The sequence below is a fragment of the Echiichthys vipera genome, assembly GCF_963691815.1.
Source record: "Echiichthys vipera genome assembly, chromosome: 9".
Classification (NCBI taxonomy): domain Eukaryota; kingdom Metazoa; phylum Chordata; class Actinopteri; order Perciformes; family Trachinidae; genus Echiichthys; species Echiichthys vipera.
In genome coordinates, this window is record NC_139834.1 from 17,963,283 (window position 1) to 17,988,453 (window position 25,171).

At 44.1% G+C, this 25,171-nt stretch overlaps 1 protein-coding gene across 11 annotated transcripts in view; it reads right to left on the bottom strand.

The window, feature by feature from the left end:
• Positions 1-876: 876 nt before the first annotated feature.
• The window catches only part of huwe1 (HECT, UBA and WWE domain containing E3 ubiquitin protein ligase 1), a 41,198-nt gene continuing 16,903 nt past the window's right edge, over positions 877-25,171 (bottom strand). For 5 of the 11 annotated variants that reach the window (XM_083919497.1, XM_083919498.1, XM_083919496.1 and 2 more), the window contains 50 exons: positions 24,517-24,864; positions 23,018-23,140; positions 22,820-22,915; positions 22,156-22,425; positions 21,594-21,746; positions 21,344-21,471; positions 21,168-21,249; positions 20,825-21,001; positions 20,127-20,678; positions 19,756-19,951; positions 19,417-19,584; positions 19,150-19,298; positions 18,995-19,061; positions 18,440-18,663; positions 18,121-18,332; positions 17,819-18,001; positions 16,949-17,121; positions 16,720-16,859; positions 16,490-16,565; positions 16,159-16,257; positions 15,923-16,050; positions 15,679-15,838; positions 15,177-15,405; positions 14,878-15,056; positions 14,695-14,784; positions 14,026-14,186; positions 13,872-13,914; positions 12,606-13,004; positions 12,183-12,393; positions 11,505-11,629; positions 11,200-11,420; positions 10,669-11,057; positions 9,844-10,507; positions 9,019-9,733; positions 8,819-8,910; positions 7,740-7,896; positions 7,381-7,582; positions 7,042-7,244; positions 6,710-6,945; positions 5,816-5,918; positions 5,502-5,651; positions 5,092-5,337; positions 4,885-5,002; positions 4,659-4,799; positions 4,282-4,569; positions 3,995-4,100; positions 3,606-3,723; positions 2,949-3,130; positions 1,859-2,049; positions 877-1,754 (listed from right to left, as the gene is read on the bottom strand). In XM_083919497.1, coding sequence (XP_083775623.1) covers positions 1,652-1,754; positions 1,859-2,049; positions 2,949-3,130; positions 3,606-3,723; positions 3,995-4,100; positions 4,282-4,569; positions 4,659-4,799; positions 4,885-5,002; positions 5,092-5,337; positions 5,502-5,651; positions 5,816-5,918; positions 6,710-6,945; positions 7,042-7,244; positions 7,381-7,582; positions 7,740-7,896; positions 8,819-8,910; positions 9,019-9,733; positions 9,844-10,507; positions 10,669-11,057; positions 11,200-11,420; positions 11,505-11,629; positions 12,183-12,393; positions 12,606-13,004; positions 13,872-13,914; positions 14,026-14,186; positions 14,695-14,784; positions 14,878-15,056; positions 15,177-15,405; positions 15,679-15,838; positions 15,923-16,050; positions 16,159-16,257; positions 16,490-16,565; positions 16,720-16,859; positions 16,949-17,121; positions 17,819-18,001; positions 18,121-18,332; positions 18,440-18,663; positions 18,995-19,061; positions 19,150-19,298; positions 19,417-19,584; positions 19,756-19,951; positions 20,127-20,678; positions 20,825-21,001; positions 21,168-21,249; positions 21,344-21,471; positions 21,594-21,746; positions 22,156-22,425; positions 22,820-22,915; positions 23,018-23,140; positions 24,517-24,864 — 9,966 coding nt within the window. In that variant the 3' untranslated portion in view covers positions 877-1,651. The remainder of the gene's footprint in view (positions 1,755-1,858; positions 2,050-2,948; positions 3,131-3,605; positions 3,724-3,994; positions 4,101-4,281; positions 4,570-4,658; positions 4,800-4,884; positions 5,003-5,091; positions 5,338-5,501; positions 5,652-5,815; positions 5,919-6,709; positions 6,946-7,041; positions 7,245-7,380; positions 7,583-7,739; positions 7,897-8,818; positions 8,911-9,018; positions 9,734-9,843; positions 10,508-10,668; positions 11,058-11,199; positions 11,421-11,504; positions 11,630-12,182; positions 12,394-12,605; positions 13,005-13,871; positions 13,915-14,025; positions 14,187-14,694; positions 14,785-14,877; positions 15,057-15,176; positions 15,406-15,678; positions 15,839-15,922; positions 16,051-16,158; positions 16,258-16,489; positions 16,566-16,719; positions 16,860-16,948; positions 17,122-17,818; positions 18,002-18,120; positions 18,333-18,439; positions 18,664-18,994; positions 19,062-19,149; positions 19,299-19,416; positions 19,585-19,755; positions 19,952-20,126; positions 20,679-20,824; positions 21,002-21,167; positions 21,250-21,343; positions 21,472-21,593; positions 21,747-22,155; positions 22,426-22,819; positions 22,916-23,017; positions 23,141-24,516; positions 24,865-25,171) is intronic. The other 6 variants (XM_083919501.1, XM_083919500.1, XM_083919499.1 and 3 more) reach the window with 6 other exon arrangements.

Genomic DNA, 25,171 nt, shown 5'->3' on the forward strand with positions numbered 1-25,171 from the left:
TTAGTGGTTAAGAAATTACGAAGGCCAAAACACTGACTAATGGATTAACTCTGCAGACAGAGGCAAAACATACCTTCATTTTCCGTCTTCCACTCGTCAAAACCTTGGGAATTAATAGTCTTTTATCCCTGCAGACATTTTGACTTGCAGGAAAAGTACAGAAAGCAACTGACGTGCACCTGGGACCCTGGAACTAGCTCACCAAAATGGCATGCAGTACTTTTATCGATTACGCATGATTTTTCTGCTAGAACATGCCAAAATATCAGAAAAACTTTCATCCATTATGTGGATGGAAGTTGATGAAATATGTGACTTAAGTAAAAATACACTCTTTGTGGCCTATACCATGACAAGACATTCAAGTTAGTGCTCTCGGATGTCATCTTCAGTTCTTAGGTCATAGGGACAGCAAGAAGTGTGACATAATCAAGGGTACAGGCAATTGTCTCAGACTGAAGGGCATACTACGCCTACTAGGCATTGGGAAATGTCAGCACTGCTGCAATGAGCTCCTGTTATGCTCCAACTGATTGTTTTACCACAAAGGCTTCGGGCAGCGCATGAGAAGTGTGCTCCAGGATGCTTCAATCGTTACACATAATGTTACGGCACTTGATTGATTTTGTCATGAGGGACAGTTCGGATTCATCGCTGGGATCAGTGTAAGGTGTGGGATTGATTTCACTTCATTGGAGATTCACTTGATAATCTGACATTCAAACTACGGCCGATCAATATATTTTGCCCTACCTAAATTGCGCAATAATCAACTAGTACTTTGGTGTGATTACACACAATTAAAACATTAAAAAAAAATATAGTCACTGCATGTAATGATTAAAACACTGTTAAAAGAGACAATAGACGCAATTTTACGCATTTATTCATGTAGTTATTCCACTCCGATTCAAAGGCTCCAGTCTGGGTCAGCGATTTAATAGCCAAAAATACTCTAGAATTTATGGTTAATTTTTATTTATTTATTTTTTTTATCTCCTTCAGGTTTTCTCTTCATCTTTTTGTACCATCCTTCCTAAAAATGCCACAAAACTTTGAAAAGTGCATTTTTGTGACTATCTCCAAAACTTCTCAAGTTGTTCATATACCCCCGAAAAAAATGTCCCCCATCGTCAAGGCTTATGAGGTCACAAATATGCAACAAGAAACCACCAACATTTTTTCCCCCAAAGGTTTTATAACCATCCTGTTCAAACAACATTCTCTTTTTTCTTTTTACACAGCCAGAGAACAAAAAAGATTAAACATAATAAACTCCCAAACCTTTTGTACAGAGAAATCAAACTAAATGAAGAAAACGTCTCTTATATTAGTCCATGTTTTATCCTCTGAATCCGCTTTTGCATTTGCCATTAAATTGGGAAGGGAGACACAATTGTGTCAACATGAGGCTCTCTGTGTTGTACGCAATGTCAATCAGTCCATTTCACTTGCTGGTTTTATCTGTTTTATATGGAATAGAAACCAGTAAGTCTAGGCCATTCAACAAGTAATCCAGTAATGTCTATGATAGAGTGTGCGTGCGTTCAAAGGTTATCAGTGTGAATGTGTCAGGAGTAGGCAAATCTAAATCAAGTGTTTGTATGCATGTCTGTGTGTTTGTGTGTGTGTGTGTTAAGAGTCTCATAGTTTAGGCCAGTCCGAATCCCTCTGAGCATTCCTGAATGGCCAACAGCAGCATATGTCTCAGCTTTTCATAGCTCTCATAAGCTGGGAGGTCCAGCTGGTTAAAGCTGAGAGTGGAAAAAGAGAAAGAGAATTATGGTTACATTTTCACAATTTTGCTTCTTCAAAAGATTGTTCTAATTATGTATGCCTGCAAATCTGCTGTGTTTACCAGGTATGAGCAGATGGCAGGCGGTCAGTGGAGCGATCGTCACGATGGATCTGGAACTTCTGGATACCGTTCATGCCCTCCAGAGCAGCAAAACCCTGGAGGGGAACCTTAGACGTGCCCGTGACAAACTGCAGGAACTTTGCCCGGTCTGCCTGGTCAAAGGACCGCAAGGCCCTCCAGAACCACTGGATCTATAGTAAAATAAATAAATAAAAATAGAAATTCAAGGCAGTCGTGCCATAAATGCGTTACAGTTATGGATTAACCAAGAGTACAAATTTTGACCGATTAATAGTCAGTTAAACACTTAAATTATTGAATTATCTTTTTTAAAATTGGATGCAACTCATGGTGACGTGCAACCACACATGCCTTTTATTGGAGTAGCTTATTAGAGAGCACCTATAAACTGCATTTTAGCTGTGCGTCGGTGTCAGTTATGTGTTTTCCTGGCATTCTCTGAGTTGCCCCGTAGCTTCCCGCTGTGAGCACAGTCTGTCGTGAGAGCCATACATTTGGAAAACGAAAAGAAAGAAAAAAACTTCCTAGTTCAGTAGCAAGAGCTACGTGACCCATGCCACTGAATCGATGAGGACTGTCGAGTTGAATCTGCCATTGTGTACAGAGAATATGCCTGGCAGGCACACAGCTGACAACCTTGCAGGTTGATGTGGTGGGCAATCACTAGTGGAGAGCTGCCGAGTTGTACTGTTAGCACAGATGGGCAGGCAGGTACAGGAAAGTGGCTGAATGTGTCCAAGAAATGCACACAACATTGTGGCTGTGCAACGGGTAAAAGTCTGCTGTCTGTGGAATGTGTTAAGGATATCCAAGCACCTTTCCTGAACCAGTAAACTGGGACTGCTGCATGGTTGTCTGTTAACGGTAAATGATTAATTAATGAGGGTGGGCAATCAGTCAGCTAAAAAAGTCCAAATTAGCATCTCTAGTCCTGAACACTGAAATTAACAAATGTGCCCATTTTACTGAGGTGAAGGAATCTGGAAATCTCCTGGGTTTGGTGTTGTCATCCTTTAACATAACCAGTAGACATTTAAATAATGTTGTACACGTGTTGAGTCATCCATACCTGGATGGAGCTGGACTGGTATTTGTGATATTCAGTGTTGGCCTTTAGGTCATCAATGTCAATAGTGGGCAGGCCAGAGATGAGCAGCTCCAGCTCCTGCTCAGTAAAGATGGAGATCAGCCTCTTGGGGATGATCTCGTAGAATCCCTCAAGGAAGGCTGCCAGCTGCTTGCGGATCGCACCTAAAAAAAGTTAACATTTTCACTCAGGGATCTTTATGTAGTAGTGAGAATTTTCTTTATTTTGCATGCAACCAACATTATTGTATCAACTAATTTGGTGGCAATTGTTTTCCAATTAAGCAGCTGAAAAAAATAAGGCTGAATAATGTAGTTGAGCAGCTGGAGGGAGCTGCTTATGATAAATCAGCCATCTTCCAGAGAGAACCACCTTTAGCCCTCTGCTGCATATTGATCAGTTTAAATTCTAGAGTACTGCCACCTAGTGCTTTCTTTGTGCACCACAGAGTGATTTATTTCATAAATACAGCTCGAACATTTAAAATGATTTCTGTTGATTAAAAGATATCCATTAAGCCATTTGCATTGACTTTGTGTTTTTGTCAGTAACACTGGGCATTATATCATTATTCAGCCCTACAGCTAATGGGAAATTTCATATTTGGTAAAAAAACAAAAAAAACAACCCCAATCTCACCTGTCATCTTCATCTGGCATACTAGGTGCACATACTCTTTTTTGTTTTCCTCTGTGACCAGGATATTGGCTCCATTTGGCTTGAGGTCTCTCACTTCACACACTCCAAACTCCTGGACCTACACAGACAGAGTGCATGCAGACTTTCAGTATCAACTGTCTTAGCTTAATATTTTACTGCGAGTCACAGATGGTATCCATTAACAATATTTTAAGGCCATCAGATTCCAAATTAGACTTTTTGCACCACTTATTATATGAGAGCACAAAGCATTTGGGACTCAAGCCCTTGGGGCACAAACTTAATTTCAGCATTTAAGGAGAAGATTCAACATGAGAATCAATTTTCCACTTGAAGTTAATTGAAACATTCAGAGAAGAGATGCCAACCTCAGTGCTGAATGTCAGCTCATAGCCCAGCGTGGACACATCGTTCTCCAACAAGTACACCAAGCCCTGGAAAAACGGGTAGTCCTCGCTCTCCATGTCTGTGTACCTGGACCACAGACATAAATTCATATTAGGCAGATATATATAAAAAGGTGGCAAAATATAGCATACAATACAATGCTTTGGTGTAGCAGTAAATAAGGCATGGTTTGTTGCGATATTTGGTGTTTCTGGAAACGTCTTGAACAATTAGGTAACTTGGCTGTAACTGCCAGTAGCTAAAATACCTGACACTCTTGCCCAGGATGTGCTTGTAGAAGCTGCGGGTGAAGTAGCACTCCAATAACCGGTTGTCATAGACTGCCTTGGCAACCACACGACCCACAAACTTGAAGTAGCTGAGGTGGTTGGGGTTGCAGTGGGATGAGGGGTTTATGGTATAGGTGACACGGTCACCTGGTGAAGTGCGAAACAGGGCATACATGGGATTGAACATCTCCCGGGAGATGATCATGTACCATTCCCTCAGCAGGCCACCAGCATCCTGGCCCTCCTCCCCTTCAAACACAATGTACCTGTGATAGAAAGAGAGCAGAGTACGAGTCAGGTTGAGTGGTTCTGAACTGAGAAAACACACGTGGATTGAGGGGTAATGGAGCCTTACAGCCTGTTCTTCATGTCCTCTGGGCTCTTGCGATGCAGCTCCCTGTAGGAGTCCTCAAACACGTGATCTCTCCTCACATGCACAGCCATGTCCTCCTTCCTCAGGCCTTCATCCAGTCGCTCTAATTCCTGGCGGAAGTACCTGCAGAGATGGCCAAAAGACCAGTTAGTCAGTGATTTAAAAGCCAACAACTGTGTACCAGACAGTGTAAGATAATCCCCCTTACTTCCTCTTAACGTCAAAGTCCAGGATCCGTATGTAGTCAACCAGTACGGCAAAAGGCCCATCAGCCAAGTGAGTGGTGGACTGCCGCAGGATCTGGTTAAGCACTGTGCGGTGAGTTTCTAAAAGAAATAAAAAGGAGTTCTGTTAAGCACTGTACTAAACATCAGACCAAAGCCTTCATCATTTGCCTTAAATCTTTCAGGCTCACCTGCAAAGCGAAGAAACTTTTGGGTGTCCGGTGGCAGGTTTGAAGAGATGTGCATGGAGGATGGTTCCCTGGAAAAGAACGGGTCTAGGGATGAAGGCGTGGCAGGTGTGAGAGGTGCTGGTGACAGTGGTGGAGGCTCATCTTTGATGTGAGAAAGCTGGCTCTCCCGGGTGTCCCTCACAGGAGGTTTGCTCTCTCTCTCTGTGGCGTGAACTAGGAAGAAGGCCTCCACAGCAGGCTGGAGAACTGGGGAAACAAAGAAAACATTAGAAGAATAAGTCTCTCAATCACTCGTCTTCAAATGAAACAAGGGCAATATAAATCCAATATAAATATATAATATAAATTATATTATATATATATAAAATACAGCATAAAGAGAATAATTTCTTTAGAAGGATTCCACTTACCCAGTACGGCATGCTGGTCATGGGACTCCTCCAGCTCTTTCAGGCATTCCCCAAGCATGTCCCATAGTTCATCCAACAACAGCTGCTCGCTGAGCAGTGGGAGGTCTGGAAGTCTCTCCTCGCTCTCTGACTGGGCGTTTCCGTCTTCGTCTGAAAAAGAAAATTCCAATATTGACTGAACCATTACATCAGTTATACTGTCATCAACTATGATTGGGGTAGTCATTTTTTACAGCCCAAAAGAAAATGAACTATGAACTCTATATAGACACATTATGTTCACATGGATGTGGGGGTCAGTCTGCAAGTCCTACCCAGAGGTGCAGGGTCCTGCTCTAGAGGAGATGGCTGGTCCACATCCATTGGAGAATCATCCCTCTGGGCCACTTGGGCTTCAGACATTGGCTGCACTTCAGACTACGGAAAACAAACCAGGAAGGACCAGAGAGGCAGAGACACGGGATGAACAGGGGGAACAAATGAGTGATTTGCATTTTTTTTTTAATTTAAATTTTGCTCTGTAGTAAGCATCTGGGGACTGATATTGCCATGCATGACATTCCCATGCTCCACTGAGAGAGGATGGGGAACTGGAACTGAGTTGGAAGGAGGGAGGGCCAGAAGCATGAAGCCATGTCAGCCAGCAAACAGATCCAACATCAGTGGAACAGATCCAACTGTTTGTAGCAGGCAGCGCATTCATATTTAGACAATTTCAACATTCCAACCTGTCAATGTAAAGACATGGATAATGGGAAGCAGTCGATCACTGGCATATCTGTCTTTTTGTCAATAGGGCTGTCGATGTTCATCATGGCAGCAGTTGTCACTACGCATAAACCACTTGAGATAGCAGGCTGTATGGAGACTGCACACTGCATTATTGTTGTTTAAAGATACACTGCAATACCAAATAAACGGTTTAACTTTTTTTCCTTTAAAATAAGACAGATATGCTTTACAAGTAATGGGTTAGCTTATCAATTTCCAAAATGCACAAAGCATGTACAAGCAAAGCCAAATTAGACATGAAACATGTCGGTAGCTAATGGTCATTTCATTTAACTTGATGACCACCACAGTAATTTGTAATAACTATAATATGATAGTCATCCTATGTAGTGGATTTCCTTAAAATTAGTTCCCACTGTAAGTGTGTGCAGTGTGTGAGTAGGAGTATGCCTGCTGTCAGTGCAGCCCATGCTAACCGTGGCAGCAGCAGCCGTGCCAGCAGGGGGAGCAGCACCAGTGGGGGCATGGGGGGCCGCCACTGAGGATCCAGCAGCGACGGCGGCAGAGGCAGAAGAGGCGGTGGGAGGGGGTGCCTGTTGGAGACGGCGCGCCCGCTGACCCTCTCTCACCATCTGGATGATCGCGTCAGCCTCGGCCTCTAACTGACGCACCGCAGCTTGGATGCTGCTGGCTGAACCCAAACTGGTGGAGCCTGGCCGTTAGGAGAGGGAAGAGAAGGTTGTTGATACATCATTAGAATATTGTATGCATACATCAAGAGAACTGTGTATATGTAACAGCTTCTTACCTAATCGCCCTGTCTGTTTGGCTTTCTTGTTGGCCCGCCGCGTGTCCTCACGGAGTTGGATTATGACTTGCAGCACCCGCAAGAAAAACTTCTGTGTTGACGTCTTCGATGTTAGGGAGCTCATACAGGGAAGCTGGAGTTCACGTCCCCCGAGAGTGCGTTTTTGTGCAGCCACAATGACCACACTCTCCGAGCCATCAAACCTGTGCCCCAACCAACAAACCACATACAAGGTAAAGGAAATTGTAGTTGTGACAAATTTACTTTCATTCAAAACAAATACAACAGGGCAACTCAGGCTAATTTAACTACAGTTTAGGTTAATCAGAATCAGTCTACCTTAGTCTCTCTTGCAAGTGTGCTGACAACCTAAAGTCACTGCGTGGCCCAGAACCATCACTGGCTAACCTGCTAGTCATCTTGCCCTTGAGTCTGCCTGATAGGGAGGTATCCTCAGAAGGGGCATCTGGGGAATGCGAGTCAGCGTGTGCCCGTCTTTGCTGCTCCAAATTGTATTCTCTAAGTTCAGCCAGCAATGTGCCTGAGAGAGAAAACGAGAGAGAGAGAGAAAAAGAAAAAAAGAAAGTAAGAAAGAAAAGAAAGAGAAAGAATATTAAAAAAATGAATGGAAGAGAAAAATCTATCTGCCTAAAAAGGAGCATGAGAACTGGCATCCGTGTTAGTGGGCCATCACTGACCGATCTGTTTGCAAAGAGTGTATCCAAGGTGTCTAGCTCCACTGAGCAGCAGTCTGAGCACAGTGTCTCTGGTGGTACCGTCTCCTCTAGATAACTGCAGCAGGATGTTAGCTGCATCTTCCAGACCCTCCTCTGAACATGAGTGAGATGTCAACACCTAGTAAGGAGGAGGAAAAGGGTTATTAGAAAAAGAAAAAAAAACATCTATGGGATTACTCATCAAATTGCAGAAAGGTGTAAGAAATACAGACAAACAAATAGTCAACCATAGTGTTGTGTCTTGCTGTGACAGCCTGAAAAGTCATCATCTAATGATGCTACAAGTTATCAAACTCTCCCCAAAGTCAATCAGGAGAAGAGAGAAAACAAATTTTCTATTGAGAAAAGCTTCCAGTGGCGTTCTCTGCTCAATTCTCTCAAAAACTTTCTTGTTCTGATAAAACTGATGCTATCGCAGCATTTAAGCAAATCCCATTAAGAGACGCCATTGTTGCTTTGAACAAGCTCTCAGTGCCGTCGTCTTTTTATGGGCTTTAATTGTTGCTAAATTGATTTATCAAATAGAAAAACATTCTTGCAGAACATTGTCATGGTGAAGTTGAAGTAGAAAATTACTTCATACTAATGTCTAATAGGATAAAAATGATGAAGTCGTAACTACAGCAGGAATTCTTGCTCCTTAATGAATCAAACCTTCTATTGTTTAGTGTTTGGGATACAGATGGCATTTGCATTATCTGACTTTTATCTATATGTAATATAGATATCTATTTTAAACCCTTTTAATGTTCAAAAATACTGAAATGTTTAAGACTTTCGTGAAGGATACAAAACGAATACAAGCCCAAAGCCACAAATCAAACATGATTCCTGACTCAGATTTAAAATTTGGTTTTCTGTTCTACATCATCTAAACCTCTCCCCTTAGTTTGCTAACTGGCCTGCCTTGATTAATCCTCAGTAGAAGTTATTCAGAGCAATATCTTTGTTTTGTTTGATGCACAGTCACACTTTGGTAATGGACATTCCTGCACATCTCATGAAGAATGAATGACACCCTATGACAATTTCCCTCATACCTCCACAGAGAGTTGAAGCTGCTTCTCTGTGAGTCCACTGGAGGCCATCTTGCTGTCACTCTCTGTACAGCTAGTAGTGCTCCTCAGTTTCCCTGTTTTGACAGAACAAATCATTATTATTATTTACTACTGAAATTGCTGTTACACTGTAAAGTCTAAATTAAATGACGACAACTTATTTTGGAATAATTTAATACTACCTGCAGAAGTTATTCCAGTAGAGGTGGATATAGAGATTGTTGTAGAGGATGTCTGGGAGGCTGCTAGACTTGTCCCTGAGGATGTAGCCTGGGCTACAGCTCCCACAGAGGCCCCTGGGCCAGCCACAGTAGGCTGGGTAGTGCCCGCTGACACCGTGCCCTGTGTTGTGATTGCGGCTGTGACTCCTGAGCTGGTTGCTGTGGTGGGAATGCCAGCCTGTGGGGTGGGGTGTCCAGCAGGCACCTCGGTGGCCTTGTTGTCAGGCAGAGCAATGGATATGAGGGAGAGCAGACGCAGCAGCTTTTCAGTGAGCAAGGAGCTCCGTCTGATTACAGGGTGGGATAGCATGTTCATCAGCTGGCCGAGAGGGGAGGTCTCCAGGCTTAACTGAGCCCCCTCAGCCTCTGCACTGCCCCCCAGAGGCACTGTCTTCATAGAGGCTTTGCCCTTGCGGCTGACATTCATGTTGTCCAGCTTGACCAGCAGGTCCCAAAAATCAGTGGAGATTCCCAGAGACTGGAGAGTAGCGGCAGTGGAGCCAAAGGAGTTCTGGGTGTTTGAGGGATTGGAGCTGGGGTTACTCAGAGACCCTGACCTGGAGCCCCCACCTCCACCCCCTCCCACAGAGGAGATTGAACAAAGACGAGAGTCCAGGTCAGAAGAAGATGCTGACAGATCCTTACAGCGCTGCTGGGTGAAGTGGCTGGGGAACACCTGCAGGGACAGACAAGAAATAAAAAAATATTATAACCTAATTGACATTTTTTTTTACAACATACAATAGATGATGAATCCAATGTAGATTTAAATAGGTGGACTCTCACCTTAGCTAGCTGGATGAGTGTGTCCAACACGTGTCGACAGACCACTGGAGCAGCCTGTGGGTGGATGTGGACAGTGGAACCTCCACCTCCAGCACATGTGACACCTGCAGCAGCAGCTGACACTCCTCCCAGTGTTCCTGATCCTGTAGAACCCCCAGCTGAGTGCCGGTCAGCGTGCTTCCTTCCTGATGCTCGCTGAATCTGGAAAATGTTTGTCCGGCAGCCCAAGGCTGCGTCCATAGAAACAGAGAGCCAGGAAAGCTGGCTGGAGCTGCGAGACTCCACCCTGTTCAGTAGCTCTAAGGAGGAAGATGAGGATGAAGATGAAGAAGAGGAGGATGAACAAGAGAGGGAGGAAGTAGCAGTGCCCTTTCCTCCACAGCCTCCCTGGCTGCTCCTCTTGCCACGGGAGTCTTCCAGACGTGAGGTCTCCACACACACCTCACTCTCACTGCTGCGTTGGAGGATGGATAACAGGCTGCGAATGACCCACCCACGTGTCTGAGAGTGGTAGCAGAGATTCCTGAGCACGCGGTGCAGACGGCTGGTGTTCAGCTTCGGTTCATCCACAAACAGCAAAACCAGCAGGCAGGACAAGGCTTCGTGGTCCAGCAGCAATCTGCCACGCAGACGCAACAAGGAGTCAACAGTGGAACTGGATGGTCTGAGGAAACAAAAGGACATATAATGAGTTTGTCACTTTTCAAAAGTTCAGTATGATTTGATTAAGATTACACAAATACATTTCCCTCATACATATCATCTTATTAACTCTTCTTGTCATTTAACAAAAAAAAAAAAGATAAGATCACTGTCCACCCTTACCTGTGATTTGTTCCTCCCATCTGAAAGGTGCCCCCTCTCTGCACAGCAAGTCGTGTGTACTGGACGCCACGATTGCTCCCTAACCGACTGGTGAAGGCTGGTGAGCGCAAGATGGCTGATAGGGCTGAAGATGAGCTATGACCAAACAACCTCTCATGCATCAGTTGCCTCTGGCGTGCCTCTTGCTCTCTACGCAACGCGGCTGCTTCAGCAGCAATGTCCGGGGGCATGACAGCCAACACGCTGTCCTCCATGTCCTCCAGGACACTACGGCGAAGCTCTGAGGGCAGTGTCTGGATGAAGGTTACTGGATCCAGAGGGGTATCTCCCTGTGTGGGCTGCTGGGATTGCTCCCTACGCTGCTGCTCTGCCCGTTGCTGGGCAAGAACCTAAAACAACCAATGGCATGCTTAGTTAGAAGAACTGATTTGTGCTAATAAGTCATTTGACAGTTTTTCCCAGTTGGCAGGTCTAAAAGATAAGAATTATGTCTACAGTAATATTTTGCCATTTCAGCAGAGAGTCTCTCACCTCCTCCTGGATGGCAGGTGGCAAGGCTGCCAGGAACTCGGGGCTGACCTCTGTAACCCCTGGTCCTCCCAATACAGGTGCAGTTGTGGAAGGCAGGGTGGTGGCAGCAGGAGGACGGGAGGGTGGTCTGATGCCAAGCTGATTTTGTAGCACCTCTCGACGAATGTCTTCAGGAAGAGCTGCCAGGAAAGAGGGATCCACACCCTCTGGCAGACTAATGCCTGCCAAGACAAAAACATTGACATTTAATATTTTATTAAAAATAAGAAAAACTGCAGAAAAAGTTGGAAAGCAATATATTTTACCTGCAAGTGGGTCCTCATCCTCATTACTGGTGGAAGGGAGGGGTTCTTCCTGGATAGCCTGAGACTGGCTGTCAGCGCTATCACTTCTGGGCATTGTTTCCCCAGGTGATGAGACAGAAGTGGAGCTGTCATAAAAGAAAAATGGCTATCAGTCTCCAGCAATATTTGTAATGAATTACTAGGATGATTTACACAGTAGACCAAGGGCATACAAAAACACTGCCTTACACAAGAAATACAGAGTGTAAGATATGTGACGTTTCAATTGAATGTTAAATCCAAATGCTGCAAAGGAAGTTCGTGGAAAGTGATTTCTTTCAGCTCATTAAAAAAATGTTTTAATCAGTTTATTTGTGTAAAATGTTGTCATAATTAGCATAGGCCAAAAATGTGTTTTGTGAGGTCAGAGACTTTTGACGTCCAATATCTTATCAGTTCATCCTAGAAACCAAGTGGACATTTGTGCCAAATCTGAAGATATTTCCTTCAGGGGTTTCTGAGATATGTTTGCAAGAATGGGACAAAAGTATGGACGACCCAAAAAAAAAAAAAAAAAAAAAAAAAAAATGTCAGGTGCAGAGGCATAACAATTTATGGTTATCTGGCCAAGAGATTTATTGTACATAATAGTGCTTTTGAACATTTATTTGGTCAGAGATGACGCTTCAAGCTACTAACCCAGTTTCTGCATCTGTTTGCCGGTCCGTCAGCCCACTCTCCCCACTGCCAGACAGCTCCTGAGACAGCTGGGCAGTGTGAGCAGGGTTGGGAGCAGCTTCTTCCTGAGTGGCAGAGGCAGGGCTGCTGGTATCCATGGGTGACCCTTCTAGTTGTGACACACCCACTACTGCAGGCTCTGAGGTCTCCACAATGTCTGGACTCAGGGAGGCTGAGGGGGACGACGACAGAGAGGGTAAGGTTAAGAAATGGTGTCAATCAGTGTACTGTAGCAAAATTCCTTGGGTAAGTGAGTTGTATTTCACAGTGTGAATTAATGATAGATACTAGCTGCAAGCACGGTAAAGAACATATTTTACATTACAGATGTGTGTCCTTACTGTTGGCCAGTCTGTATAAAGAGAGTTTTCAAAGTTAGTCTACCTTCCCTGCCTTCATCCAATGCTCCTCCTCCTCCACCACCAACACCTCCTCCGCCTCTCTCACCGATTGTGGGTGCAGGGGACATTTCCATCTGAGATGCCTCCGCTTCACTGTTTAGCCTGTCAGCAGCCGACAAGGGTGGTAGGCCTGCCCCCGCCAGAGCAGCCAGTGAGCTTGCATGCGACTCAGCCAGCAGCAGGTCAGCAATTGGCTGGTGGACCTGCTGACTTATCGCAGTTTCTAGGGAAACTAGGGCCTGTTCATGAGGTGCAGGTGTGGTGGGAGTGACTTCTCCAGATGGGGGTGCAGTGAGGAAGCCTTCTGAGACCCTGGGTGGGTCCAGACATGACACTGTACCACCCTGAGCCTGCTCACCCTCTGCATCATCCAGAGAGAAAACTAGTGTGAAGACAAGGACATAATTTGTATGCATTCTTGAGTGGAAAACTTAATTGATATTTTTTTGTGGCTAAACATAGTTTAAACAGTTTATAAACAGTGAAATACGTGAAAATACTCCTGAATAATTGTTGTAAGTGACTAGCAATTTTTTCAATGCTTACTTATCAAATTGGCCCTTACAATATCTTACAATTATAGAAAACATTTTTCCTATGCACAATTGCAACCAAAACTTTTCTTAGTCAAGGTACAATGACTGATGTTAAAAGAAGAGGAGCAAGTACATATAATAACTATACAAATGTAACTGAAAGAGCGATATGCTGTTTGGTTATTCATTATTTTCAACACAGATGACAAGGGCCTCCACTGAGGAAGGCAGTAAGTTGTATAGTTATCTCCTGAACGGGGTGCACAATCCTGATCCCCAACAACAACACAACTTACTACCTCACCACAGCGCAGCCAACTGCAGGAAAATACAATGCCAACAATATACATATAACATTAGCCTGTTAGTAGTCCAGAAATATCATGTAAATATGTGTAATTGGATAATAAAAACACCACTGTAGATCAGATTTTTCAGTTTGATAACAATCTGAGCCATTTGCAGGTTACGAATGGATTTCCTGCAGCAGATGGAGTTGTCCAGCTGGTATAGCATTGCTATAAGAAAGACAGTAGACTGTATAGTTATCTCCCAGATCTGGTGTGATCCTAAAACTATACAAACTACTACCTCATCCCACAGCACGCTCTGCTGTCTGCTTGTCTCTGGGTGTCCGTCGCTGAGTTGTGTCGATTCCCGATAAGAATTTTTAAAATTAAGACGGAAACAAAAATATATACAAATGTCAGTACCTGCAGTGTTCTCTGCACCATTAACTGTCCCCAATCCAGAACCCTATGGACAAAAAACATTAGTAAACAAGTGAATAAAAATGGGAAAAAATGCATGCATGTCTAGGTTTGAAAATTCCCTGTCCTATACAGCCAAACAAATTTTTTTGCCAACCTGCAGGCTCTGTTCCCTGGTCTGTTCTACGCCAGAGGCCCTCCTCTCATTCTGCTTAGACTCCTCCTCCTCAGCCAGCTGCCTCCTTCTTTTCTCCCTACGCTCTTCAAGTTCTTCATCTCGCAGACTCTCCAGATGCTGCAGGATAGGCACCTTCACCACTGAAAGCAGACACATATCAGAATGCATCCTTGTTTGTGGCTGTAGCTTAAAAAAGGGTAACGAGTCACCAAGTCCAGTCAATTTCACTTTAGCTTAAAATATATAGAATTGATCTAACTAAGTAAAAAGAATAACATTAGGGGTGTCATTATTTCGAATCGAAAATCGATCAAAATGAGCTTTCAATCTCAATTACCAACATAAAAAGCAGGACCAGTGATTTCATTATTTATATTTGACCATATGGCCTTTGTTTGGCAACATGACTCGTCAGACAATTGGTTTCACAGAAAGATCCGACAAGCCCTCATTGGCAACTGATACCAAATACTACTTGGACATAAAAATCCAAATGAATAGTGATCAATTCTCCAAAATGTAAATAGTATCTGAAAGAATCAATAGCCATCCACTAAATGTTACATCAATGTTGAGGTACCCAGACATGTTCCATGTTTTTTACGCTAACATTTGTCTCCATTGAAAAAAGTCTCAAGACCAACCTACCTGCTACACAGTCGTGCATACTCTCAGCATCCAGCACTTTACACTCATCTGTCCATCTAGTTAAGGCAGTGGGAATACTAGAGAGTGTGCCTAGAGACACAGAAAAAACAACCATGTTAGAAATTCAAGCTAATACTAAACCAAAAGGCTGTTAGATTAACAACACTGAATAGTGATTCCCACCTGCTTGTCCCCCAGTACTGCTCTGCTCATGGAAAAAGTCATCCAACAACTCATCATCGGAGCGAGCGATGATGTGCACATCCTCGTTTCCGACCAAAAGGCGGGCCCGACCACGAGATTGCAGAGGCAGAGAGCTGGAAAGCTGTAAAATGTCTGCTGCAGCACTGGGACCCAACAACCTAAAGAATGATGTAGAGACGGACACGTTTTCAATTAGCAGTATCACTCAAACAAAGAATGGTGGTGTAATAGATGCAAACCAGATATGTTGCTTTATGAAGAAACCAACATGCTTTTACCTTTGCAAGATGAGCGGAGGGTTGGGCTGGCGGTTGCCAGGGTAGTGGACATGAATGGTGTGTCCGCTGTTGGCAGTGAGCTGACGCAATGTTCGCTGGCTGCGACCCATGCCCTGAGCCAGACGACTGCTAGTGCCTGCCACTCCTAGTGTGAGCGAACCGTGGTCTGCATGGCGCACCATCAGAGGGTGGGAGCTGGGGATGTTGCCTGGGGAGGGAGGGATGTCAGCTGATGGAAAAACAACAAAAAAGAAACGGTAGGCAGACATTAGGGGGACAGCTCTGGCACAACCCCGAGTAATATTTATGAAAAATATACAGAGAGCAAATGTATGCGTTTTGTTTTTTGTGTTTGTAATTGTCCTTATTTGAGATGTCCCAAGCTTTAGTGAGTGAGATGAGAAAGACTACTTAGAAAGAGGGCTACCCATCTTATCTTGTGTGGTGTAATTAAAAAAAATTTTGACCCGAGTAAAAGTTGGTAATAAATCCTCCTGCTTACCGTTGTTGGAGAACATGTTGTCAAACTCTATGATGAGGTCATCATCCCTGTCAAACCTTTCGAAGCGGATGTGTGGCGCGGCATTGATGTCAGGGAAGTCTTCATCCAACTCCATCTCTGAACCTTCATCATCATCATCCTCATCTCCTTCTTCATCGTCCTTAAGGAAAATTAGCAGCCATGAGTCTTAAAGATAAGCAAGAATTAAGACTTGTTTACTAAAATTCATTGCATTAATCCATACTTGATCCTCCTCCTCCTCCTCTTCCTCCTCCTCCTCTTCATCCTGGCTGTCTTCATCATCATTGCTGCCACTAGAATCTTCCTCCTGTGTGTGTTCTTCATCCTCTGGTTCCAGGATGTTCATGGAGTCTGATGGAGAGAGAAACAGAGTCCCTTAGGATCTTAAGTCATCAGGGAAACCTGTCGTAACAACTGTTGTTATTTACTATAACAAACATAGTGGTGACAATGTCTCACCTTCCCGGTTGGCCTGAAGAGTGGATGCCTGGCTAATATTGGAGGGGGCCTCATCCATCAACACATCCTCTTGCGATTCATCTTCACCGCTGCGACCCACTGATTGACAGAACAAAACAAGAGGTACATCAGCTCTGTGGTTCCTTGTATTATTGAAATACAGGGAGCTGTAATTATAGCGTGCAGTTAACTCCTTGTTTTGCAATTTTATAGATGTTTTTGTATCTAGTAACCGTCCCACTAAGGCTTAAGCTGTTGTGCAAACTACTACTCGAAGCTTTTCCTTGCCTTTTTACCGTCTCTTTCCCTCCAAATTAATCAATTGGCTTACCTATAATTGTGCTGTTGACAGTGCCAGCATCTCTCTCCAGCAGTTCATCAATCAGATCCACCAACTCATTTTCTACCTATAAGCACAAAATGAAATGAAATACAATGTTAGCCATAAAGAGGAGAAAAGGGCATTGCACCGTGGAGCTCAGTAGGCAGTTTTATTTGTACCTACTGCAGCTTTAATTATAGATGTTACAATTGAGGTGTGCATAATACAGTGTCAATCACCTGCATAGCCTGTGTGCTGAGAACCTCTGGTTGACCAGCAATGACCACTGTGTCTCCCTCGGTCTCTCCATCCATCAAGTCGTTGTCGGTTCCCTGCACCCTGTGGTTGCCCTCCACTGGCTCTGCCTCACCAGACTCTCCTGAAAACAGATGCCACAAATCAGCCAACAGACATATTTAGAATCATTGGATCGAGAAATACTGACGGGATCGCATACAAAGTGCGTACCTTGGTCCTGAGTGTTGCTGTTGCTGTCCCGGGCAGTGCCCACAGTGTCATGTTCAGCCTTGTTCTTGCTTGAGCCTCCTTTACCCCCAAATAGACTGCTGGGCTGGTTAACAATGCGGGACAGTGTCTCCAGAGGCTTCAGGGCAGCATTTACGGTGTTGGCCATGTTGGGACTAAACCAAATCATGTAAAGGAAGAATATTGAGTCATTTAACACTGATTTTAGAATTTATTTTGCAAAGCCAACTCAAAACACAAGTTCAACTTTATCACTATTTTACATTAGTTGGTTTACTAAAATTGGGGATCCAGGAAAGCCAGGATAATAAACTTGCTCTGTCGACCCTGGGTTACAATTAACCATGTTTAAATTGAGCCAGTTAAAGGTTGTCCTTTAAGGCCCCTAATAGCACTAGCTATTAGGGGCGGTTTTTCTATGAATGTGTTCATTATACACACGAACACTGGTTGATGCAATGCAATGTCCAACCACTACTGTCAGATCATTCTACTGATGCAACAGTTGGTGGTAACAAACTAAGATATGTAGCAATGCACCAACAAAGGCAGGGAAAAAGTAGGCTACAAGCTTGTAAACATGGTTGCAAACCATGCAGGGTTTAAAATACTCAAAAAACTAGCTTATTAAATGTTTTATGAGGGAAGCAAATGCACTAGACAATTACAGAATATGTTTTGGTGAGAAACACTGAATGTAAAAATAGCTAATTAAACTAAATCATTTTGTTTGTTTATAAGTACATCCCACGGGGCCCATTTAACTAATTAATTCACAGATCACACACACATGACGTAGGCTCCTGGTCTATCTAAACTGTAAAATGAAATTACTATAGTGTAATCATGTACCTGGACAAATCCAAGCTGTGAGGCACACGGGCCAAGTCGTTGACCAGTCCTTTCTTAAGAAAGAGCCTTATGATATTGTTCATGCCATTGTGTTGTGTCTTGGCTGCTGCTGTGCTATAGAAACTGGATGTGGAGGGACAAGATTCCATGATGGTGCTAATTATGCACATCACTGCCTGAAGCCTGTGAAAAAGATGGGTGAGTGAGAATGGGAGTATAGGTTTGTTTGTTTCTATAAATTAGAAATCAGTCATATATAGTATCAATAACAGGTAGGTTTACTTATTGTTTATGCTGCTTACCTAGCATGTTTTTCGGCACCTTCTGTCATTGCTAGTGCTCGACTAAGGGCAGCCTTTACCTCGTTGACCAGGGCCACCTGGGCATCAGTGCCCGTGCCAGCAGCTGCCAGGCTGGCTAGGAAAAGACGTGCCAAAGCTGGAGTGTCCTTGTCTTCCGAATTCTGGGTGTGGGGTAGTAAGTGGTCGAGCACAAAAGCTAGAACACTGCAGTCCTGTTAGAATACAGGGAGGTCAAAACAGGTTAAGAGGAAATAATTACAGTAAAGGCATGACAACGCAGGGGTGTGAAAGGCTAACAAGATTTTGTTGAACTGCCCACCTCCTTAATAAGCTCAGACTGTCCAGCAGTGTAGCAGTAGGAGGCGATTAGAGTGGCGATGCCCACGTAGGAGCGCACCAGTTCAGCCAGCAGTCTCAGAATGGTGGAGGTAGGCATGAGAGGCTTGCTTGCCTTTACCTTAGCTGCTTTACCCTCCTCTGAGCTGTTACTTTTCTCTCCTTCCTGTTCTTTCTTTTCCTCTCTCATTTCTTCTGGTGTGGAAGCTGAGGAAGATACAATAAAATGGTAGGATATACAGATCATATAAAATATCTGGATCTGGAGCTCATTTTAGCCTTCTTGTGTTTGCACTGAAAACAAAAGAAAACTTAAGATAGCAAACAACCATCAACAATCCAGAGCAAAGTGCTAAGGTATGCTCAGAAGTGAGCGTTTCATCTAATCCTTTAAGTTAGTGGTGCACAGAAATCATTGAATTGTTATACAATTCACTGTATGGACTGAATGACTGTCTGCTACACTGATTGCATACAGACTTTCATGTACAGTTACTTCGCACATATTTTCTTGCATACTTAAAACACTTTGACTCACCTTCTCCTTGTGGTGTGCCAGACTGGGAAGACTCAGCCACGCCTCCATCAGCAGAAAACACTTGAGCCTGAGGGCAAGAGGGACAGCTCTACTATTAACTTAGGAGATGACACATTTCATGTTTTAATACAGGAAAGCCTGTCATTGAGACTCACATTGATATGGAATGCAGACTGGGAATCAAAGTCGCTGCCCTGCCGGGTGAGTCTGTACTGCTGGTAGACGTCATCACCAACATCCTGCAATATCTGGCACAGGTCTGGCCCCCCAGGCACTGCAGCGGCACGTTCTTCTGGACGCTCAGCTGCATGTGAGAGACATATACACACATATTAGTTAAAATGTTCAAAAAAACATTTCCATTAAAACTGCATATACACTCTTCAACAGAGAGCTGTGAGGATCTTAAAAACATGTCTTACGTTCTTCAGGAGCATGGTAGGCAGCCAGAGCATTGAGCATGTCATAGATGACCTCCTTGATGGTATCAGGAATAGGGGGTAAGGGGGACAGTTTCAGAGGAGTGGTCTTCACAAGCTGCACGGCATTTGGACCCTTAATTCGTAGGTTCTCAAACTCGTCATCTGAGGCTGTAGAAAAAATGAGCTTATTAAAAAGAAAAGACTGAGCTTTTTAAAGGTAGGAAGAAAATGTAGACACCTGGATAGCTAAATAAATCTATCAACCCAATGCACAGAACTATTACAATCATCTGTAAACTGAAGTTACCACACCTATTTTTGAAAGGTTGGCACACTCACCTGTGCCAGCTCCTCGGGGTGCAGGCAGTGCTATGCGGACACAGTTGCTGGCAGTTTCAGCGAAGCATTCTGGATTACGACAGGCAGCAGGGCCCAGGACACGAAGGATATAATTGATTTCTCTGGAACCAAGGCTGCCTGACACAACTCCTGAGGTGGTACTACCTGCCCCACTGGTCACAGCCGACCTCACCACCTATAGCAACAGATTGTTGTGCAATATGTCCGTGGTATCAACAAACTTGTTATGTACTTACAATATTATCCAGATAATGCCATATTTCGAAAAAATAATTGGTGATGTAAGACCACTAGCTGAAAGTATCTTGTACTGTGAAGTCCATTTAAGCAGTATGAGAATAGACTCTAACCTTCTCCATGGTGTGCCGCAGAGTGGCTGGATCTTCAATGATGTGTCTGAACAGCAGAGTAACAAGCGGGGTGAAGCCATTGAAGCCAGAGCTCTGCGTCAGCCCCAGAATCATCCGCGTGCTCTTCAGCTCCGCAAACATCATAGCATAGTGATGATTGCGTGTAAGACGTAAACACAGACGCAATGTGGCATGGAGAGTGTCTGGGTCCACAGGAACACTAATCATGCTGACACAGGCACGAATGAGAACAGTAGTCATGTCCTCAGTGAGGCCTTGTACAACAATATCGGCACTCTGAGAGTTGTCAGACTCCAGGGAAGATGAGGGGCCAGACGTGGTCTCCTTCAGCTGGCTGGAATCATCCTTAGGAACACTCATCTCCACTGTTGCTCCTGAGTCCAGGTCAGTCTGGGTTTCCTCCGCTTTGCTCCTGTCTCCTTCTTCTCTCTCGGAGTCAGTTATACTACCAGTCTTGGCAGGCTTGGGCATACGAGGAACTCTCTGGACAGTCAACATCACTGGTCTCCTGTTACCAGTCTCTTCGTTTACCTGCCCGATGGAAAGGTTTTAAATGTAAAAAAAAAAACAAACCAAGCAAACAACTAACACAACCATCCAAGAATTCAAAGAGTCCTGAATCACTAGATTGTAGATTATGAGTTTTCCCTGGCAGTGGACAAAGTGTTTATGTATACCTGCACCATGGTGTTAAACTGCACAGTGTATCTCCGGCGTCCAGCTGTGAAGCGGACACTGCTCTCCCCAGCCCTCCATGCTGAGTCAATGGTACTGTTGTTTGATGCACTGTAACTGCACCAGCGACCTGAGCGGTCATCAAACCATCGCCAGTTATTCCCATTGGGTTGCAGATACTAAGAGCAGACGGAGAGAGAATGCAATTGAAATTGAGTGTAAAAAAGAAGTGCACAGAAAAACACTAACACTGTACAATACAAACAGTTTGCGCAGTGACTTCAGTATCCAACTTTAGGCTTGTAAACTGTACCTGTGGTGTGGTTTTATAAGGTTGACTTGTACCTTGTTCATTTGTTCCCTGCGCTTTGAAGAGACTGCCATTTTTTCATAGAAGTCAATGATCAATAGTACTGGTGTGATCCATCTGCAGAAAAAGGAAGTAATTTTATATGATGAATACAAATTAATTTGTAACATTTGCTAGTGAAGATTAGTATATAGAGCTTTGTAAAACTCACTTTGGAGTCTGGATGTCTTTCTGTTCTTTAGCAGCCTGCAGACAGGGCTGCACCACCTCAAGTAGCTTAATCAGCAAGTCAAGAATCCCACTGTTTTCCACGACTCTGGCCCCCAACAGCTTCAGTTCCTTCAAAAATAGAAACCAACAAATGATGTGGGATGTGCTTAGGTGAACAACAATGACAAAAAATAGTTTATCCTCTGACTGAACATTTCAGGCAAATAACTTTCAATGGGTGTTTCTGTTACCTCAAAGAGCAACGTGAGCAGCAGAATCCGTGTTGCCAGCTTGGAGGCTTGGGGCAGAGTGGCCATCTGTCTGGTCCACTCAGACACAGTCTTTGTGTCACTGGTAGTCAGGGGCTCAGCCGCCTTGATGAGCACGTCTGCTGCCTCCCACACCTACACACAACATAAACACAATCAGACGGGAACAAGAATGTTGTGCTTCTATTGCCAAGACTCTGACTTTGAAAGATGTTTCTACAGTCCCTTGTAATGAATGAAGACTTAGACTTCTCTTTATTGATCCCTTTGGGATGACTCTCGCATGGAAATTGAATAAAACAAAAAAAACATTCATAATGGCTTACAAAGCTGCATTTGCATTTAAAACATGTTAGGCACTTTTTGAAAGCATTACTTTGAAATACTTTACAATCAAAACTAAGAAATGTTTTCTGCACCTGACCACTCAATTTGATACTTTAACAGTCTTGATTTCAGGCATCATCTGAACAACAGAAAATATGAAACATAAAACAGGATGAAGTCATTCCCCATCTTTCAGCAAAGTAAACCTGCCACTGACCTGGTGGACAACCTGGCCGAGGATGAGCTCTCTATACTCCGGGCCACTTCTCTTAATGGCAGTCATCAGCAGGTCACAGAGTCGGTAGACCGTGTCAGGCAGCTCATCCAGAAGATGGAAGCAGCCAGGCAGCATGGAGTCAGTAAAGGTATGCAGCTCTTTGGGGTCCAGTGGCTCAGCCTCCATGAAGCGCTCTAAGCAGCGGGCCTCCTCCTCCTCTGCCCGCTCCCTGGCTCTCCTGTCCTCTTCCTCACGCCGACGTGCTGCTTCCTGAAGCAGACACAGAATTAATGCTCAGCTTAATCTGTAGGTTATTCATTCATGAGGTTTCATTTAGCAACCGACAGTTTAAAGTAAGGGTTCCTGATATATACATTTTGCAGCGGCTGCCTCAGCATTTTATGAAATGTCATGAAGTTGCAATTGCAAGACTCTTTGGAGCTGTCCACTCCACTGAACTCAAGATAACAATTGCTCTCTGTCGACATTGAGGATAAGCAATTGGAACAGGGACAAGATCTCAGCAGTAACAAAAAGTTTGCCAATTTGGCGGGGAGTCAGGATGGTCCGGGATCAGCGAACTTTGTTAACCCTAAATCTTCCCCCGAAAAATAAATATTGAATTGTTTTTTTCCATGTAATTTGAGCAGTGAGGGTGGCACACCTCAGGAGAGTCAGAACGCTGCTCCATGCTGACCTCTTGCCCAAGTGACATGGCAATGGCCCTCATCATCTGGTCCTCTTCAGACATAGTCAGGTCCTACATGGAACAAGGGAAACAATGTCAGCTGCCTGAATCTGACATTTTTTTTTAATAGAAAGAATAGAAGTTATGTGTGTGTTTCTGTCTATGAAGACTTACTCTTACTGCTCCACCCAGAAGTGGAGGAGGGTGAGTAAGCAGGTACTCCGTGGCCTGTTCCATGGTGCTGGTGTTCAATAGAGCCTCCATGGCATGCTCTCTTGAGAATCCCATATCAATCAGCTAAAACACGACACAAAAAGATAAGGAAGCATTTTTACAAGCGTAAACAAAGACGGTGTCATGAGTGAAGGGCAAATATAAGTAAGGGGGGGGGATTATGATGCTCAAATGATGAGGACTGAAAAATGTCATGAATGGTGAGGGAGACACTTGCCAACAATATGAAGGAAGAGGACACATTCTTCCACTTACTCCTCGTCTTCCCTTTTTTTTTGAGTGCGCACAACCTCTCTTATACCATACCAAAGCAGGGCTCCAGACTGTGACTGAATTTTACGTTTAGTGGCACATTCGCAACCAGATGTCTCACCATATCAATATGTAAGTGGCTAAACAGCAACATAGTGACAGATAAGACAGGAACAATATGTAAGCAGTGTAAGGAGATTGTGCAGTCAGCACCATAACACAAACACATAACACACGAGCTCCCGCAACTAGTCAGTGTTGGGACCCGACGGACCCGAAGCCTCGATATGTGACGCGCCCCCGAGCCGAGTGACAGCAAAAAAAGTGATGGTGCTGTCGGTTTACCTTCTATGTTTCATCTTCAAAACTGCACAATAAAAATGCGACACTGAATTTGAAACACGACATTGTAATTTCTGCATCCGTTATTGATTTACCGTGTGTGCCCCTTAAATTTCTGGTTGCGCTCCTAAAATTTCTGGTTGCACCTAGGGAAAAGTTAGTTAGTTTGGAGCCCTGCAAACTTTTTTTCCCGATACAACACTATCCTGATATTCTGCCTAAAAAAAACAGGTATGAATCTCAATCTGAGTTTCTCTCTCCCTCTATAGCCCTACCTCTCTATCTTTTACTCATTCCCTTTCTCCATCTCTCCTATAAATTCCCTCTTCACTCTCCCTGATGGCTCTTATACCTGCTGAAGATGCTGCTGGCGGCCCTGTGAGTGCCTCTCTCTCCCTCTGCACCTTCCCTGTTATAAAACAAATGGTGGCCCAGGATTCAGAATATGGGGGAAGACTGGTAAACACAGCACCTGTGTTTTAGTGTCTTGCATACACAGGGCTGCCTAGATGATGCCACTATGCAATTATGTAGTTAATCTCTGCTGTCAAAATCTCCTGCAGTAGTGAAACAGCAAGCTGAAAATAATGAGGCTGCAGGAATAAACCGCAGCCAGTATGCAGAGAAAAGCTTGTCAAAATATGTACAGTACCATATAATTTCCGGAAAAAAAGAAAAATAAACATAGACAATGCATCCTCAGTTGTTGGAATATTAGTCCAAAGATGAAAGCCTGGCATTATGACAAAGTGTGTACAAACAGAACGATATTTTAACAGTGATAAAAGAAACAACTGACTTCAAAAATCGACTGGGAAAGGTGCCTGAGTGCCAGACATCTTTACCTGTGTAAGCTGGGCCTGGTTAACCTGGGGCTCACGGCGGGGGGTAGAATTGGTTGGTTCCTCAGCTGAGCCTCCTGCTGGCGCTGCAGGTGTTGTTCCAGCCGGTGCCGGTGCCTCTCCAGCTGTTGTAGATGCTCCAGGGGCCCCGCTGGGTGCCAAAGAAACAGTGGAGGCTGCCTCTTCATCTGGGCGCACCGTCCCCTCTCTCTCCTTGGCCAGGCGCTCCTGAATAACAGGCTCCCCTCTCAGGATGTGGCAGAGGATTGCCAGCATGGATTCAGCCATCCTGCCTCCATACACCTTCAGTGGTTTCCTGTTCCACAGACTGCGGATGCAGGTGAATGCAGCCTTGATGAAGAAGAAACTGTGTTACAACAATAAAGCTCCAACCAACATTTACCTCTATCTCTTTTTCTCTCTCTCTGCACCTCGCCATCGCCACTGTCAGTGGACTTCACTCATCTGAGTCCAAATGAACTGACAACCGCTGTGTTATCTATATTCATTATTATTTTAAAACTGGCAGAGGTAATGGAACTGTGTTGCCTACCCTTTTCTCAACATGGTTTTAAAACACAGAAACGCAACAATAGAAAACAACCATTTTACTTTACCTTATTTAACTTTTCTTACGTGTTATTTCACAGGTTTTATC